At 49.7% G+C, this 13,697-nt stretch overlaps 7 protein-coding genes across 7 annotated transcripts; 5 read left to right on the top strand and 2 right to left on the bottom strand.

Annotated features, from left to right (window-relative positions):
* Nucleotides 1-307: 307 nt before the first annotated feature.
* KY384_004844 (uncharacterized protein) lies at nt 308-2,875 on the top strand (the record flags this gene model as incomplete). The annotated part of the gene is made up of 1 exon (XM_044813347.1): nt 308-2,875. The coding sequence occupies one exon, from the start codon at nt 308-310 to the stop codon at nt 2,873-2,875; it is 2,568 nt and encodes an 855-aa protein (XP_044669625.1).
* A 299-nt stretch (nt 2,876-3,174) lies between these two features.
* KY384_004843 (uncharacterized protein) lies at nt 3,175-3,989 on the bottom strand (the record flags this gene model as incomplete). The annotated part of the gene is made up of 4 exons (XM_044813346.1): nt 3,175-3,581; nt 3,637-3,681; nt 3,758-3,894; nt 3,949-3,989. 4 exons carry the CDS (start codon nt 3,987-3,989, stop codon nt 3,175-3,177), a joined length of 630 nt encoding a protein of 209 aa, XP_044669624.1.
* A 982-nt stretch (nt 3,990-4,971) lies between these two features.
* KY384_004842 (uncharacterized protein) lies at nt 4,972-6,423 on the top strand (the record flags this gene model as incomplete). Its single annotated transcript, XM_044813345.1, has 2 exons — nt 4,972-5,546; nt 5,823-6,423. The coding sequence occupies 2 exons, from the start codon at nt 4,972-4,974 to the stop codon at nt 6,421-6,423; spliced, it is 1,176 nt and encodes a 391-aa protein (XP_044669623.1).
* A 273-nt stretch (nt 6,424-6,696) lies between these two features.
* On the top strand, nt 6,697-7,640 carry KY384_004841 (uncharacterized protein; the record flags this gene model as incomplete). Its single annotated transcript, XM_044813344.1, is given in 3 exon segments — nt 6,697-6,784; nt 6,857-7,252; nt 7,267-7,640. 3 exon segments carry the CDS (start codon nt 6,697-6,699, stop codon nt 7,638-7,640), a joined length of 858 nt encoding a protein of 285 aa, XP_044669622.1.
* A 251-nt stretch (nt 7,641-7,891) lies between these two features.
* Nucleotides 7,892-8,355, bottom strand: SMD3 (small nuclear ribonucleoprotein Sm D3; the record flags this gene model as incomplete). Its single annotated transcript, XM_044813343.1, has 3 exons — nt 7,892-8,130; nt 8,184-8,244; nt 8,308-8,355. The coding sequence occupies 3 exons, from the start codon at nt 8,353-8,355 to the stop codon at nt 7,892-7,894; spliced, it is 348 nt and encodes a 115-aa protein (XP_044669621.1).
* Nucleotides 8,356-8,541: 186 nt separating this feature from the next.
* Nucleotides 8,542-9,320, top strand: KY384_004839 (uncharacterized protein; the record flags this gene model as incomplete). Its single annotated transcript, XM_044813342.1, has 3 exons — nt 8,542-8,742; nt 8,864-9,190; nt 9,249-9,320. The coding sequence occupies 3 exons, from the start codon at nt 8,542-8,544 to the stop codon at nt 9,318-9,320; spliced, it is 600 nt and encodes a 199-aa protein (XP_044669620.1).
* Nucleotides 9,321-11,020: 1,700 nt separating this feature from the next.
* Nucleotides 11,021-12,915, top strand: KY384_004838 (uncharacterized protein; the record flags this gene model as incomplete). The annotated part of the gene is made up of 4 exons (XM_044813341.1): nt 11,021-11,295; nt 11,347-11,561; nt 11,616-12,617; nt 12,680-12,915. 4 exons carry the CDS (start codon nt 11,021-11,023, stop codon nt 12,913-12,915), a joined length of 1,728 nt encoding a protein of 575 aa, XP_044669619.1.
* Nucleotides 12,916-13,697: the final 782 nt, after the last annotated feature.

The raw sequence follows: 13,697 nt of genomic DNA, 5'->3' as shown, positions 1-13,697 counted from the left end.
AAAAACAACATAGCGCCAGGCCTGCCCGGGATACCCCCTGGAACACAACCCTGGGACCCCCCCCGGAGAGGGGTGTGGATGTAGCATTTTGGGGGTGTGAAGGTAGCATTTAGGGGTGTACATGTAGCATTTGCCTTTTAAAGCTCGGATAAGGGAATTTAACAAGTCATTTGAAAAGGTTTACCGGGCTGAATCTGGCCGTGCTGGATGAGGTTAGCCCCGCTGGCTATCTAATCGGCCACAGGTGTTTTTCGTTTTTTACTCATTGTTTTTGAAATGTGCCTGCAAAAGGAACTCTAGAGTAAACATGGGGTTTCAGAAGAAGACGGGCAAAGGTCGAATCGATAAGTGGTATAAGTTGGCAAAAGAAAAAGGATACCGAGCTCGTGCAGCTTTCAAACTCATACAGTTGAATCGTAAATATGGCTTCCTCGAGAGATCTCGCGTCTTGCTGGATCTTTGCGCAGCGCCGGGATCATGGTGCCAAGTTGCTGCAGAGACTATGCCTGCAAAGAATAGCTTGATACTTGGGGTCGACTTGGCTTCTATCAAGCCAATTGCGAGAGCTACCACGTTCCAGGGCGACATCACTACAGATAAATGCCGGACGACTTTACGCCAACATCTAAAGACTCTTAAAGTTGATACTGTACTGCATGACGGTGCACCGAATGTAGGCACAGCCTGGGTTCAAGATGCATTTTCGCAAGCGGAGCTCGTTCTGCAAGCCTTGAAATTAGCCACAGAATTCCTTGTCGAGGGTGGAGTGTTCGTGACAAAAGTGTTTCGATCAAGAGACTACAACGCCTTGCTATGGGTCTTGGGTCAACTATTCTCCAAAGTTGATGCTACAAAGCCACCCTCATCAAGGAATGTATCAGCGGAGATCTTTGTTGTCTGTCAAGGGTTCAAAGCACCTAAGAAGATTGATCCTCGTTTTCTGGACGCTAAAGCTGTCTTTGCTGAGCTTTCGGAGCCAGCTGGCAACAACGAAGCGAAAGTCTTCAACCCAGAGAAGAAGAAGCGAAAGAGGGGAGGCTACGAAGAGGGAGAATATATACAATTCAAAGAGGTCTCGGCTAGTAATTTTGTGCAGGCTCCGGACCCAATAGCCATGCTTGCATCGCTCAATCGGATCACGTTTGACCAAAAGGAAAATGGAGATATCGCGCTTGCGGCGCTTGACAAGCTGCCCGAAACGACGGAGGAGGTCCGCCAATGTTGCTCCGATCTGATGGTCTTAGGAAGGAAAGAGTTCAAAATACTGCTGAAGTGGAGATTAAAATGCCGGGTAATCTTCGGTTTCAAAACCAAGGATTCTCCAGCAGAGACGACTGATGACCGTGAAGATATCACTACAGTGACGCCCATGGATGAAGAGTTGAAGATTCAGGAGGAATTAGAGCAACTAAATGACAAGGAAGCCGGGCGTAGAAAGCGTGAGCGGCGGCGAGAAAACGAGAAAAAGCAAAAGGAGATTACACGAATGCAGCTTCACATGACGACACCCACCGAGATTGGGCTTGAACAGGACGGAGTCTGTGGCAGGGATAGTGTCTTCCAGTTGAAGCAAGTCGATAAAGCTGGCGCTGTTGATGAGATAGCAAAGGGCAGAATGGGTGTCGCAGTGCCAGCACAACCAGCAGAGGAAAGCGTCTCATCGGAGGCCGAAGACTCTGAAGAAGACAATCTTGACGGCGAACTTGAATCGATGTACAATCAATATCAAGAACGCAGAGCACAGACTGATACAAGATATTGGTCCAAAAAGACTCGCACGGCGAGTGAAGATGCCGATTTTGAAGGATTCTCTAACGAAGAAAAGCACGAGAGTGATGAAGATAATGTAGATCTCGATAGTGAAGATGATCGTTCTGATGGAGAAGACGAGACCAGTGACCACTTGATATTCAAGAAGCCTGAGGATGTGACACAGGCAAGTGGTCTCACAATGCGCGAAGCCATGTTCTTTGAACAGGACATCTTCAAGCAGATTGGAGGTCTAGACATTGAAAGCGACCCTGACAGTGCGGTAGATATGGGGAGTGACAGTCTATGGGACCGTGCAATGAGCATCAAGAAAACCCTCGACGAGGAGAAGATTTCGAGCGTTCGGAACAAAGAGAGGACGGCGACGAGCTCAAACACTTCTTCCGCCCAGGCAAGCGTTCTGCAGCATGACCAGAAAGCGCACGAGCAAGAAACCACGTCGTGGGCTTTCGAAGAAAAAGAACAGAAAGACGTCAGCTATGAGATCGTCAAGCGCCAAACATCAGATTGGGAAGCAGAATCAGAACCTCGCAAAGACGGTCGTCTCGACATTGACATCATCACTGCTGAGGCCATGACACTTGCTCAACAAATCGCGTCGGGCCAAAAGACGACCCAGGATTTGGTCGACGAAGGATTCAACAAGTATACTTTTCGTGACACGGACGGTTTGCCGGAATGGTTTCTCGATGATGAGACCAAGCATTCGAGACCGCACCGACCAATCAGCGCTGCTGGTGCTGCAGCCATCAAGGAAAAGTTGAGAGCCATGAATGCACGGCCGATCAAGAAGGTCCGTGAGGCGAAGGATAGAAAGAAGTTCAAAACGGCGCAGAAGCTGGAGAAATTACGGAAAAAATCTGCGCTCATGGTCGAGGATGACGGAATGAGCGAGAAAGACAAAGCTGCTAACATCGTCAAGCTTATGAAAAGAGCTGGCAAGAAAAAGCCGAAGCAGCAAGTCAAGCTTGTCGTCGCCAAGAACCAGAATAAGGGGATCAGAGGGCGCCCTCGTGGTGTGAAGGGGAAGTATAAGATTGTCGATTCAAGATTGAAGAAGGATGCGAGGGCGGAAAAGAGGCTGGCGAAGAAGTCGAAGCGATGAATTGCATCAACAGCTTGAACGGTCGGTGAGACGGTGTTGAACGCAGTCTATCTGGCATTCGGTGGAATGTTCGTAGACCACGCTGCCTTTCGAAGAGATGTAAGTGTGGGAGCAAGCGTGCCTTCATAGCACTGATCGTACCCTAGGCTGATGTCAATAGTTGTGCGGTACATTTGAAAGAATCTACGCACAATAGTTGACACTGCAGCAGATCTGACCTTCCGCAGAACTCGATTGGGACACCTTGTGGTACCTAGAGGCGACTTAGCTTGATCTAGAGCTATTGATGTATGCAATTCCTACCAGCACGTCGGTAGATACATCATATCGCCCGGCTCAAGGGTCACTCTCAACGGCTCACAATACCTAGTCGCGGCTGTAGCATTCTTCGCGGGATCATCAGGATCCCAAAGGGCGCAAGGCACTTCCCTCTCTGAAGGTGAACCTTCCGACACGTCATCGTCACGCACAAGATTCATATTCTTGTCATATGTGGCTGGTTTCAAAAATTGTTCGTTGACACAAGGAGTTGCAATTGGTGGTAGCAATACGAAATGCTTCGATCCGACGATCTGACAATAAATATTCTCGTATGTGTCTCGATGCAAGGCGGTCACGCTCTGGGAAGTGCCTATCCAGACATTGACAGCATCGAGATTGTCTTCGCCCTCGAACGCTTTGTCCACCCACTCGATGCTTGGTTTGACTACGAAAAGGAACTTCAAGGGAGGAACACCATGAACGTACTGAGGGGTGCTCACCGTCTCCAAGCAGGGGCAAGTACTCGTCTCGCAAATTATCATTCTCTATGCCTCTAATTAGCGACCATTCAGACAACGATTAAGTCGTCTGGGAAAAAAGACTTGCGGCTTTGCGAGTAACGTATTGGGTCATCTTGAAAGCCTTTGAGCGATTGTTGGACAAGTGACGGTAAGAAGTCGGAGAATGGCATCCTCCTCTGGAAAGGTTTCGCAAAGAGCATCTTGCCGAATGTATCGAATTGTGGTGAATCAGCGTTCCTGTTGTGTTCGCTGTCAGTTCGTACCCGGTACTTAAACGGTAGTGGTACCTACCCGTCTGGAGTCTCAGCAATGTCTACCTGAGAAATTCCCATTTGTTGGATCAGGTAAGCTGGATTCCACCTTTGAATTGCCGGCCAGTGGCTACAGCCCCCTTTGACTATGAACGGACGGTTTTTACAAAGATATTTGAGGAACCCAATTGGAGTTGGCTGCATGGTGAGAACATCGATGCGTTGAGGATTGACCGCATTGTATGACTCCAAGAGATCGATTATGTGCTCATGAAAGTCCATCACGGTCACGGGTGGGATGATCTTAGCAGGAAGAATCCACGGGGTGAAGCGACTATAGATGGTGGACAATGTTGAATCTGCTTGGTTTCAATCTTAAAGGGCTTCGACTACTGTCCAATGTAGGTCGCGACTCCTTAAGCCTCGTAACGCTCGATGTACATAAGTCAGGATCTAGACTCGATTTGCCTGAGTCTGGCTTGAGATGGGAAACGCAGTAGCATCGACAGTAGCACACCGGGCAGAGAGGAGCCCACACAAGTGCACAATAAGCCAATAGCAGCTGTAGGGCGTATATCCACGTTAGCATGCTTATTAGTCTGCCATCACCGCCCCTCCGGGCCGTCGTGCTACTGTAAGTCTACGATCAATGGAACTCCTTTTGCCCCCAAACACCCCCAAATCTTAGCGCCACCGGTTCCCGCACCTGTTTCTCAATGCTACAACATGCTAAATGCTCCTCGTCCAAGAAAAATTGCCTTTCTCTCGCCTTTTTGTCTGTATAGACCCCTTTCTGCTCGGATGCTCTCAGTGTGATGCTTGGAGTCGAAAACGTTGCTAGCTCGGCTCAAAATTAATGCATTCTCCTCCGGTCTCTACATCCCTTGCCCCGCGTGACGACCGGCCCAATTCCAAACGTCGAACGTTCCGGCATTTTAGAAGATTCTCCCAACCCTCTCCCCCGAGAGAACGCTCTCTCTCTGCTTACGAAGCTTGGATTGATAGTGCGCTCCTCGAGGCGCATTTACCTGAGCAGACCCCACCAGTCGAACCGACTCCAACTATGGTCAGGCTACGCTCGACGGGGGCAGCAGAGGCCGAAGGGCCGGTCGAAAGACCTGCTGCACGACCACAAGCGCAAGAGCATGACAGTTCCTCTAATTTACATGGTCATGCAAAAGATGACATGCCCACCATCAGATTGACGCCACATCAAGACCCTCGATCGAACAGGCCATCCTTAACGTTTCCTGCAACGACAAGGACCCTGCCCCACGAGGAGTGCGTGATACGTGTTGGGCGATATTCTGAGCGAGATGTAAATCCAAATCCTGTTCCCAATCAGCCGTCAGCCGCCCCCATCGGCTTCAAGTCCAAAGTCGTCAGCCGAAGACATTGCGAGTTCTGGTGTTCACAAGGTCAATGGTATATTAAGGATGTGAAGAGCTCATCGGGCACCTTTCTTAATCATATCAGACTGAGTCAGCCAAACATGGAGTCGCGGCCATTCCCTGTGAATGACGGAGATGTGGTCCAATTAGGAATAGATTTCCGAGGAGGTGAAGAGATGATATTCAGGTGTGTGAAGATACGGATTGAATGCAACCGAGGCTGGCAGAAGACGCTCAACAATTACAAGTGAGTCAAGATTGTCACCAAATTGAAGAATCCTCTAAAGCCCGTGAAGCGTTTCGACGCACAAACGCCTGCGAGACTTAGCCAAAACAAGCTCGAAGAAAGACTCTGACGGAGCATCGACGCATTCGTCTCAGGAATGTTCTATCTGCCTAATGCCAATAGCGGTATGTTCGACCTTCCCAACGAAGGAGCTGCGTGCAACCACTAATTTGTCTAGCCCTGTCAATCCCTCTTTGTCGCTCCCTGCTCCCACGTCTGGCATTATAAATGCATAAGACCGATATTGAATGATCACAAGTCGTGGCCGCAATTCCTGTGTCCCAACTGCCGAGCTATTCATGATCTGGACGCCGATGTTGATGACTCGTTCGACACCAACTGGGAAGAGGAGGAAGATCGCCCCATGTCAGATTCGCCAGGCCGATCTGGAGACGTCGAAGCCACGCAGACAATAGGCGAAAACACAGTAAAGCTCCAGAATGTGCACATCAATGGGAATGCCCATGAACGACTGACTCCTTCGCCGCGTGTAACGCATGTACAAGAGGACGACCATTTTACGCAAAACGCCACAGCTCGCGCAAATCTCACCGATGGCGCAACGACCTCTTCCACTTTACTTGAGCGAAGAAATGTTGCAAACAGTGAACAGGCTAACATACGTCTTCCCTCCGGCTCAGGCTCTTTCCTCAGCCCAATCGTACCCACGCAACCCCTCATGTCAAGTGAAGAAACACTAGAAGGACAGCATTCCGGCACACCAACGATGGATATGCTGGTCAACGAAGGACCAATGACACCTACGAACACTGCAGGCCCATTTGTTTTCGACGGTAGTGCGGGAAGATCTTCGTCAGAAGCATCAGCAGCGGCGTAATTCACTGTGAAATGACAGTGCATCGATCATGACATGAGACATTCTTACGACTTATGAGACGATATTTACGGATGAGAAAGCATTCAATGTTGGAGCTATGGCGTCTTCGCATTGTGGGAGCCCTTGATGAACATATTGTCTGCAAGCCTAGATATTCCCTACTTACCAACGTATTCTGCAATGTAAAATGAGTACAGTTTCCTACCATTTCGTCTTCCATCTCACCTTCATTCCAACACACCTGAGTAAAAGGCTCCTGTGATGCTCTAAAGCATGCCGCCATCTCCTCCAACAGTCACCTCCCCGCTCCGCATCTTAGTTCTTGCCCCTGCAGACTCCCTACCCCTTCCGCTCTTCAAAGGTATACCTCCTCATCCAAGCCCCGTACTAATTCCTCTTTATCCTACTCAACTTCTTCTCACATTCTAAGCAGATATCGAAACATACGAGATCCAAACGCCCTACTATAGCGCCTCTCTCCCAATATGGCAGGACACCCTGCCCCTCTCCTCCACCGCCCTGAGCAACTGGCGAAACGAGTGGTCCTCCCCCGAAGCCCATGAAGTGGTGGACGCAATAGGTGCCTGGATTCTCTGCCTCCCTCATCCCTCTGACCACCGAAGCCTTGACGATCTCAAAGCTGCGATGAGGACGGTGAAAGACGTTATCGATCTACATAATGGAGCTGAGCAGGACTATGCGGAGAATGAGCCCCTCTTACTTGCTGTGATCAGGAGAGGAGGTATGGTTTCTGGGAACGGTGGAGGGTTGGGGGCAGAAGAGTGGGAGGATCTGTGCGGGGAGTTGGGGGGTTGGGAGTGGGTTGATGGTGATGCTGAGGAGGGGGGAAGAATGACTTTGGGGAGAAAATTGGGATGGAGAGGGTGAAAGAAGCGCTGGAGAGCTGTGAATGGGAGGGCGGTCATGGTGGGGTGGAAGGAGAGGAGGACTTTGTTGATGAGGTGGAGGAGAGGTTAGCATTGGAAGGAGAAGCGGGGGAGCTGAAGGGGCTTAGGGAGAGTTTACTTGAGCATGGGGCGGGGGAAAAGGGAGGAGAAGGTGTGGAGGAAGTGTCTGGCGGGGACGAAGATGTGCAGGCGCTGGAGAGCATGTTGTTGAAGATGCAGGCTATAAGGGATATGGGCGCCCATATGCCGGAAGCGGAGAGGAGAAAGTTCGCTGCGAAGGCTGTGAGGGACGTTATGAGAACTGTTTGAATATGAATCCGTTCAATGATGTTTGTGAGACGCCGAACTTGTGTTGCTCGGTCTGACTGCTTCGTCATTTTTGGGTTCTCATCCCTCATGTCTTTCTACTGGCAGGCCTTACCCCTCTTACAACATCCAGTCTCGTTGTATCGGGCGGGACTGACCATACCTTCTTGTGTCACTTTTGGTATTTCCTGGATTAAATTCCTCTTTTTGCACGTCTGTCAAGCCTACCTGCAGATTGTGCCAAATCGACAGCCTTATCCTCTTGGACCTCGCTGTCCCCTCGCCCTGTTAACTGTCGCACGACCTCTCGCCAAGCCGACACCACGCCCTCGTTGCCCTCTCGATCGAAACATTGGCGCATTTCTCAACATGTCTGGAACGATGAAAAATCGTACGTGGCTGCCGCGTATGTATACTTGGTCGAGATGGCTGACTCGCCCATCGCGCGCAGTGACCGTAATGTCCTTTAGTTGAACATTCATGTTGTCTTCAGCTAGTGGCAGAGCTCAGTATGTTCTTGGTACAAGGAGCGGATGAGGATTATACCTTCTATGAGCTTGCCACGGTAGACTTGACCGGATGTGATTTCGAGGGTAACGACATGATTCTGGTTCGAGAGATCATTAGTCAAATCGTCTATTTATTCTTGTGTTTGCCTACTGTGACATACTTGAGCTTCATTGAGCAATTTTATTGGTATACCGATCGTGCTGGTCATGTTGATGGTTGTCGAAGAATGTTTTGTGCCCCAGAGACTATCTACTTCGATATCGATTTTCGCAGGGCTGATCTAGAGGTGGACGCTAAGCATTTAGCTCCATACCAAGGCTTGATGCTCGCTCCTTTTGCTTGTTCAACAACCGCATCTCCCACCGATAGCCTCAGTTGTAGGGCAGTCCTTCTCATGAATCTTTCAGGGACTCGGAATGCCTTCAGACTATTCACTAGACCGTCATTGGCCATACCACACATCACAGTTCCCACGTTTGATAAAATTCAAGTCCCTATCGCATACCAGGATTGGCCTGAGATCAAAGCGGTGGTACTCGACAGAGACAACACCTTCGCCGTGAAGGGAAGTATCTATGTACACAAGCAATACAAAGTATGCCATCTTTTGTTCTATCTGTAATTTTCATCGTTGCTTGTAGATCTCGTTGTTGTACATCTATGAAAAAAGGGGTCTTGCAGGCTGTGTGTTGACAAGCTTGGGTCGCAACCGATAGGAGACATTTGAAAGTTTAAGAAGAGCGTATCCAGGACCTCGACTCTTAATTGTGAGCAACTCCGTCGGTACGGACAAATACCCGATTAGCGAGGTTGAATTTTTAGAGGAAGGTACGGGTGTGAAGGTTTTTCGACATTCAATCAAGAAGCCCGGCTGTGGCAAAGATGTCTTTGACTACTTCAGGAGTAATCCTGATGTTAATGTGACAAAGCCTAGCGAAATTGCGGTTATCGGCGACCGACTCTTGACTGATGTCATGATGGGCAACGTCATGGGTATGTTGAGCATATGGGTCAGAGACGGTATCATTGTCAAAGATGGCACGGTAAGTCTGCACGCATTATGACATGATTGCAGCATCGGAAAGCCTGATGCAAGAATAGTTCATGCGATTGGAGAAAGGCCTACCGGCGTTCTTGGGGACAGCTGGATTCAAATCACCGGCGCCGTCGTAGGAGACTTACTCCCAAGCATTTATCCACTCTCAGCAATGTCGCGCGTCAAGAGGAAGTCCCTTCGGACATGGCTCCCAAGCGAGGTCGCCTGTTTGGCTGTTCTGCGGAGCTTCGAAATTGACAATGAAAGACCTAATGTGCTATACCTTATTTTTCTCGACTCGAATAACATTGATCATGGTGAGCTGCCGTGTAACGTACCTGAACCTTCAGGGTGGAGCGATGCGAAACCTTCAATTGAGCAGAGTATATATAGAAGCACGCCGTATCTCTGGCGGCTTCACATGAGCTTGTGGTGGCGGAGAGGCGGTCAACTTTGTATGGACGCATAGGCGCCGACAATCGCTGTCAAACAAAACAAGGTCCAGGATTGGGTTCTTGAACAGCGATTCGATGGCTTCCTGGACGAGACGATGACTCCCACGCCACCAGGAGCAAGCCCACAAGCGCCCGAAACATTTACTTCGCACTAGACTTGTTCCTGAATGTTCCTTATGCAGGTACTGAACTCAAAGTGGGGAACAGCGTACGGTTGCAGATGCCTCTGGAGAAACGGTCTGCATGACATCTTTACAGACCCACGTAGCCATTCTCATCCCCATTACACGTTTACGAGGTCGTAGAAGCGACAGACCGCCGGCCTTGGTCTACGATGCAAGCTGTGCCTCGCGTAGAGGGTGCCGTGTGTCTCAAGGCGCAAAAGCCGGCGGAAAGTCAACGGTCTAGTAGCGAGCCAGCTTAAGGTAGCCCGCCCAGTCAGCCAACTCGAGCCATGCACAGGATCCTGTTGACGCTGCTGGCAGACGTTGGTCCTGGAAGGTTTCTGTGGGGGATCTAACGGCCCTAGCGCATTTGAAGGGCGCAGATTCTCGTTGGATCTTCTGACAGCATCTTCAGCGATTGCCATCAGGAGGGTTCATTCTTATTATCTCAGCTGCTTCAGCGATTCCGCATCGCATCACCTCTTGTACCCACGTCAAAGGGGTAAGACTTCGTATAATATATTAATAATGGCTAGATAATAAACTCCATGGTATGATGGTCCGTGGGAATAATGCAGGTTGTTTCTCGAGCGTAGACTGTAGCCCGAAGACTCCGCCCCTGCGTCTCTTGGTGTGTCTTCCCTTTGGCACTTGGCAGCCGGTCTGCGGTTTAAGGTTCTGCCAGGGGTTGGCTGCGATTCCCCCTCCTCACCTTCCGATTGCCTCTTCCTTCCACCATCAACACTACTGTTCCATCCACCTTTTCTTCTGCTTTTTGTCCCATATTATCCGTCAGGTCATCGACTTGACGTCCATTCTTTTTCAGTTCTTCATCGTCTGGCATAAGGACGCCGCCACTCCTTTCGGCTCCTGACCATCACTCCTTTGGTTGCCCAGTTTTTCCATTGTCCTTCAGCTCCATTTTCCACCGCAGCAGCTTCAGCCGTGCGACGACTGATCACGTTCAGCGCAATCAGGGCAGCTCCTACTTCTTTCGGGCTCAAGAGCTTCAAGCTCGCTACTTGAGACTTTGCATTCATTCTTCCCTAGCCGTGTCGAGGACTGGCCCCTCGAACACCACCGCGGCCCCTTTACTCACCACAGCTCTCGAGTGTATTATTTCCTTGCTCTAATCGAAACTGTTTCACGATTTACGAAGGCTCGCAATTCTTCAGCGACGCGATAAAGATCATGTCGACCACTACATCAATTTCTCCAATGGGCACGCCTCCTGCCACCCAAACAAACGGCGTGCAAACCGGAATCTCAGACGACAACCTCAGTGCCACCAACACATCTCGCCGTCCTCCGCGTAAAAGCACATTGACACAGCAGCAAAAAAACCAGAAACGCCAGAGGGCTACACAAGATCAATTGATAACGCTTGAAGTCGAATTCAATAAAAATCCAACCCCCACTGCAACCGTGAGGGAGCGCATCGCATCAGAAATCAGTATGACGGAGAGATCTGTGCAAATATGGTTTCAGAATAGGTGGGTTTGACATAAGCGCACTTTCATACGGAAGCTGATTGAAGAATGCAGACGCGCGAAAATAAAGCTTCTGGCCAAGAAGAGCATCGAGACGGGTGAAGATTGTGATGCCATACCCGAGTCTATGCGACAGTACCTCGCAAATCAAGCCCTTGAATCTGGGAAGCCTTTGACTCGGGACTTTTTGGGGAGATCCACAAACCAAATGAGTACCTACGGTGGTGGCGGGATGTATTTTGGCGACCCCTCGACTTCCGGCAAAATTGGTGAGTGATAGAAGGCCTCATGTTTGATCTGACGTTCTAACCAGTTGCTCCAAGTCATTCATCACTTCACCTGTAAATCTCTGAGCATTGGCTCATGGCGTCGCGTCGGCCAGAATGCTATGGACCTCGTTGTCTTCTATGCCCCTGACAAAGCGACATTGACCTACTACATCAATAACGAAGGTGCAGGTTATAAGATCGAGTATCCCTTTGCTCACATCAAAAACATTTCCTTAGAAAACAACGATTCTTTCGACGACCCAAATACAATGCCCCAACGTCCACGGGGCATCTTAGTCGAACTCAACCGCGAGCCAAATTTTTTCATGGATTCAGCTGGCACAGGTGGCTTTACTCGATGTGGAGATTTTACCGAAGATCAACAAGCATCATCCGTGATGGTTCATCACCTAGGCGGTCATCCAAAGGTGATGAGCGGGCAGTTGGCAAAGCTTGTATCCTTCGAGTCTTTCCAAACCAGACACCTTCCTTATGACGGACGAGCCATGGCTGCGTCCGCACCAGTTTCTCCAATGGGCGCTCCTCCTCGGCCGTCGTCTCAGCCTAGTCAGATGGCGCACCCGCAACTGGCCATGTTTGAGAACCAAGGATTTGGAATGCCTCCTCCGCCGCGGGGCCATAAGCGACAACGCAGTCGCTCAGTACCTGTGGCCATCGATTTCAACTCTATGCCTCCAATGCCATCTCTCCACATTCAGAAGCCTTCCGTGAATATGATCGACGCGGACAGTATCTTTGCCCCGATTCCACAGCATAGCAACAATCACCTTGGCCCACTTGGGCCAAACCTCCGCATTGATACTTCCTCCGCATACGGCATGGATTATCGTCAGATGCCAATGTCCGCAGCAACGACCAATTCGCAGTCTGACTTCCCAAGTCCAGGATTCTTCTCAGCTACCACCCACCTCGACAACAACATGCCAGCCTCCAGCTATAATCCTTCCTATAGTTTACCATTTCTTTCGCCCATGGGTGAACATCCCCCAACAGGCATACCGCCATCTGTTTCGCCACTATCGACCTACAGCCATGGTGATCCGGTCATAGCGAGTGGGTCCCCCCTATGGATCATATACATCGCAGTCCTTCTGCAGATTTCCTCACGATGGCACACGATCATCAAGATGAGGGTCTAATGCTCAGTGATCTCTACGCAAAACAAACTCTAAATTTACCAATGCATTCGCCCCATCACAATCTCGACGATGCGGAGATGAAGTTTCACATGCAAGAAGAGTCATCTAGCGAAGAGCTTGACATGAACAATATGGTTCATTTTGGTGACCTAAACCATCCGAGTTTGAGTCCCGACAGAAATCTAACGAGCTGAGCAATAATGCTATCATTAATTTTATGTCGAAGTTCACGACCGAGTCTGTAGACCGGATGACGAACGGTAGAGGGACTGGCGTTTGGAGGTGGAGATCTTGGGGTGGAAATACATAATACTTACTGATGCAAGACGGGTGGATGTGATACAACATCGTACGATATCCCCGCTTAATTCTCCGCGGATAGGATATTTGAAGCCGGAGTTGGAGGATCTGCTCGCTATGTCACATCGAATATTGGCTAGAGTCTGCCTCTGTCTGGCTGGAACGGGCAGATGCAGCATCATCATTCGTTCCTATCTTCCCTGTTCACATAACAGATACCTCTTTTCTTGTCTAAATAGGTTAGTGGCTTAAGTATGCGAGCAATGCAGAACATGATCATCAGAGTAATACTTGCGACTGTAGTGGTTTGCTCTCACAAGACTTTCCAGCATTGGGAGACGGGAATAGGCATGATGGGGATTTGATTCGTATTTTCCTAGCCACTCGGCGGGAAGCCGCGTCTGGTGCGTAGAACATTTTGCGCCTTTAAAGGTGACCTCCCATTTAGAACGACAGCCTTGACTTCTCAAATTTGTGTACTCATTCTTTGCCAACGTCTCTTCGTCACGTACGTTCGTTCCTGCTCAATTGAATACTCGTGGCCTCTGGCGTAGAGTAGCGACCAAGAAGTACCCGGAAGGCAATGTCTTTGTCATAAATTCCCGCCACATCCCTCGTATTGGTTCGGTGCTCCCGATTAATGGCCATCGACGCCTCGTGATCCTTCAATCGAGCA

This window comes from Bacidia gigantensis, assembly GCF_019456465.1.
Source record: "Bacidia gigantensis strain McMullin 20006 chromosome Unknown contig_244, whole genome shotgun sequence".
In the NCBI taxonomy this organism is placed as follows: Eukaryota; Fungi; Ascomycota; class Lecanoromycetes; order Lecanorales; family Ramalinaceae; genus Bacidia; species Bacidia gigantensis.
The sequence above is the reverse complement of the archived record's forward strand: the minus strand, read 5'-3'. Positions and strand labels throughout refer to the sequence as shown.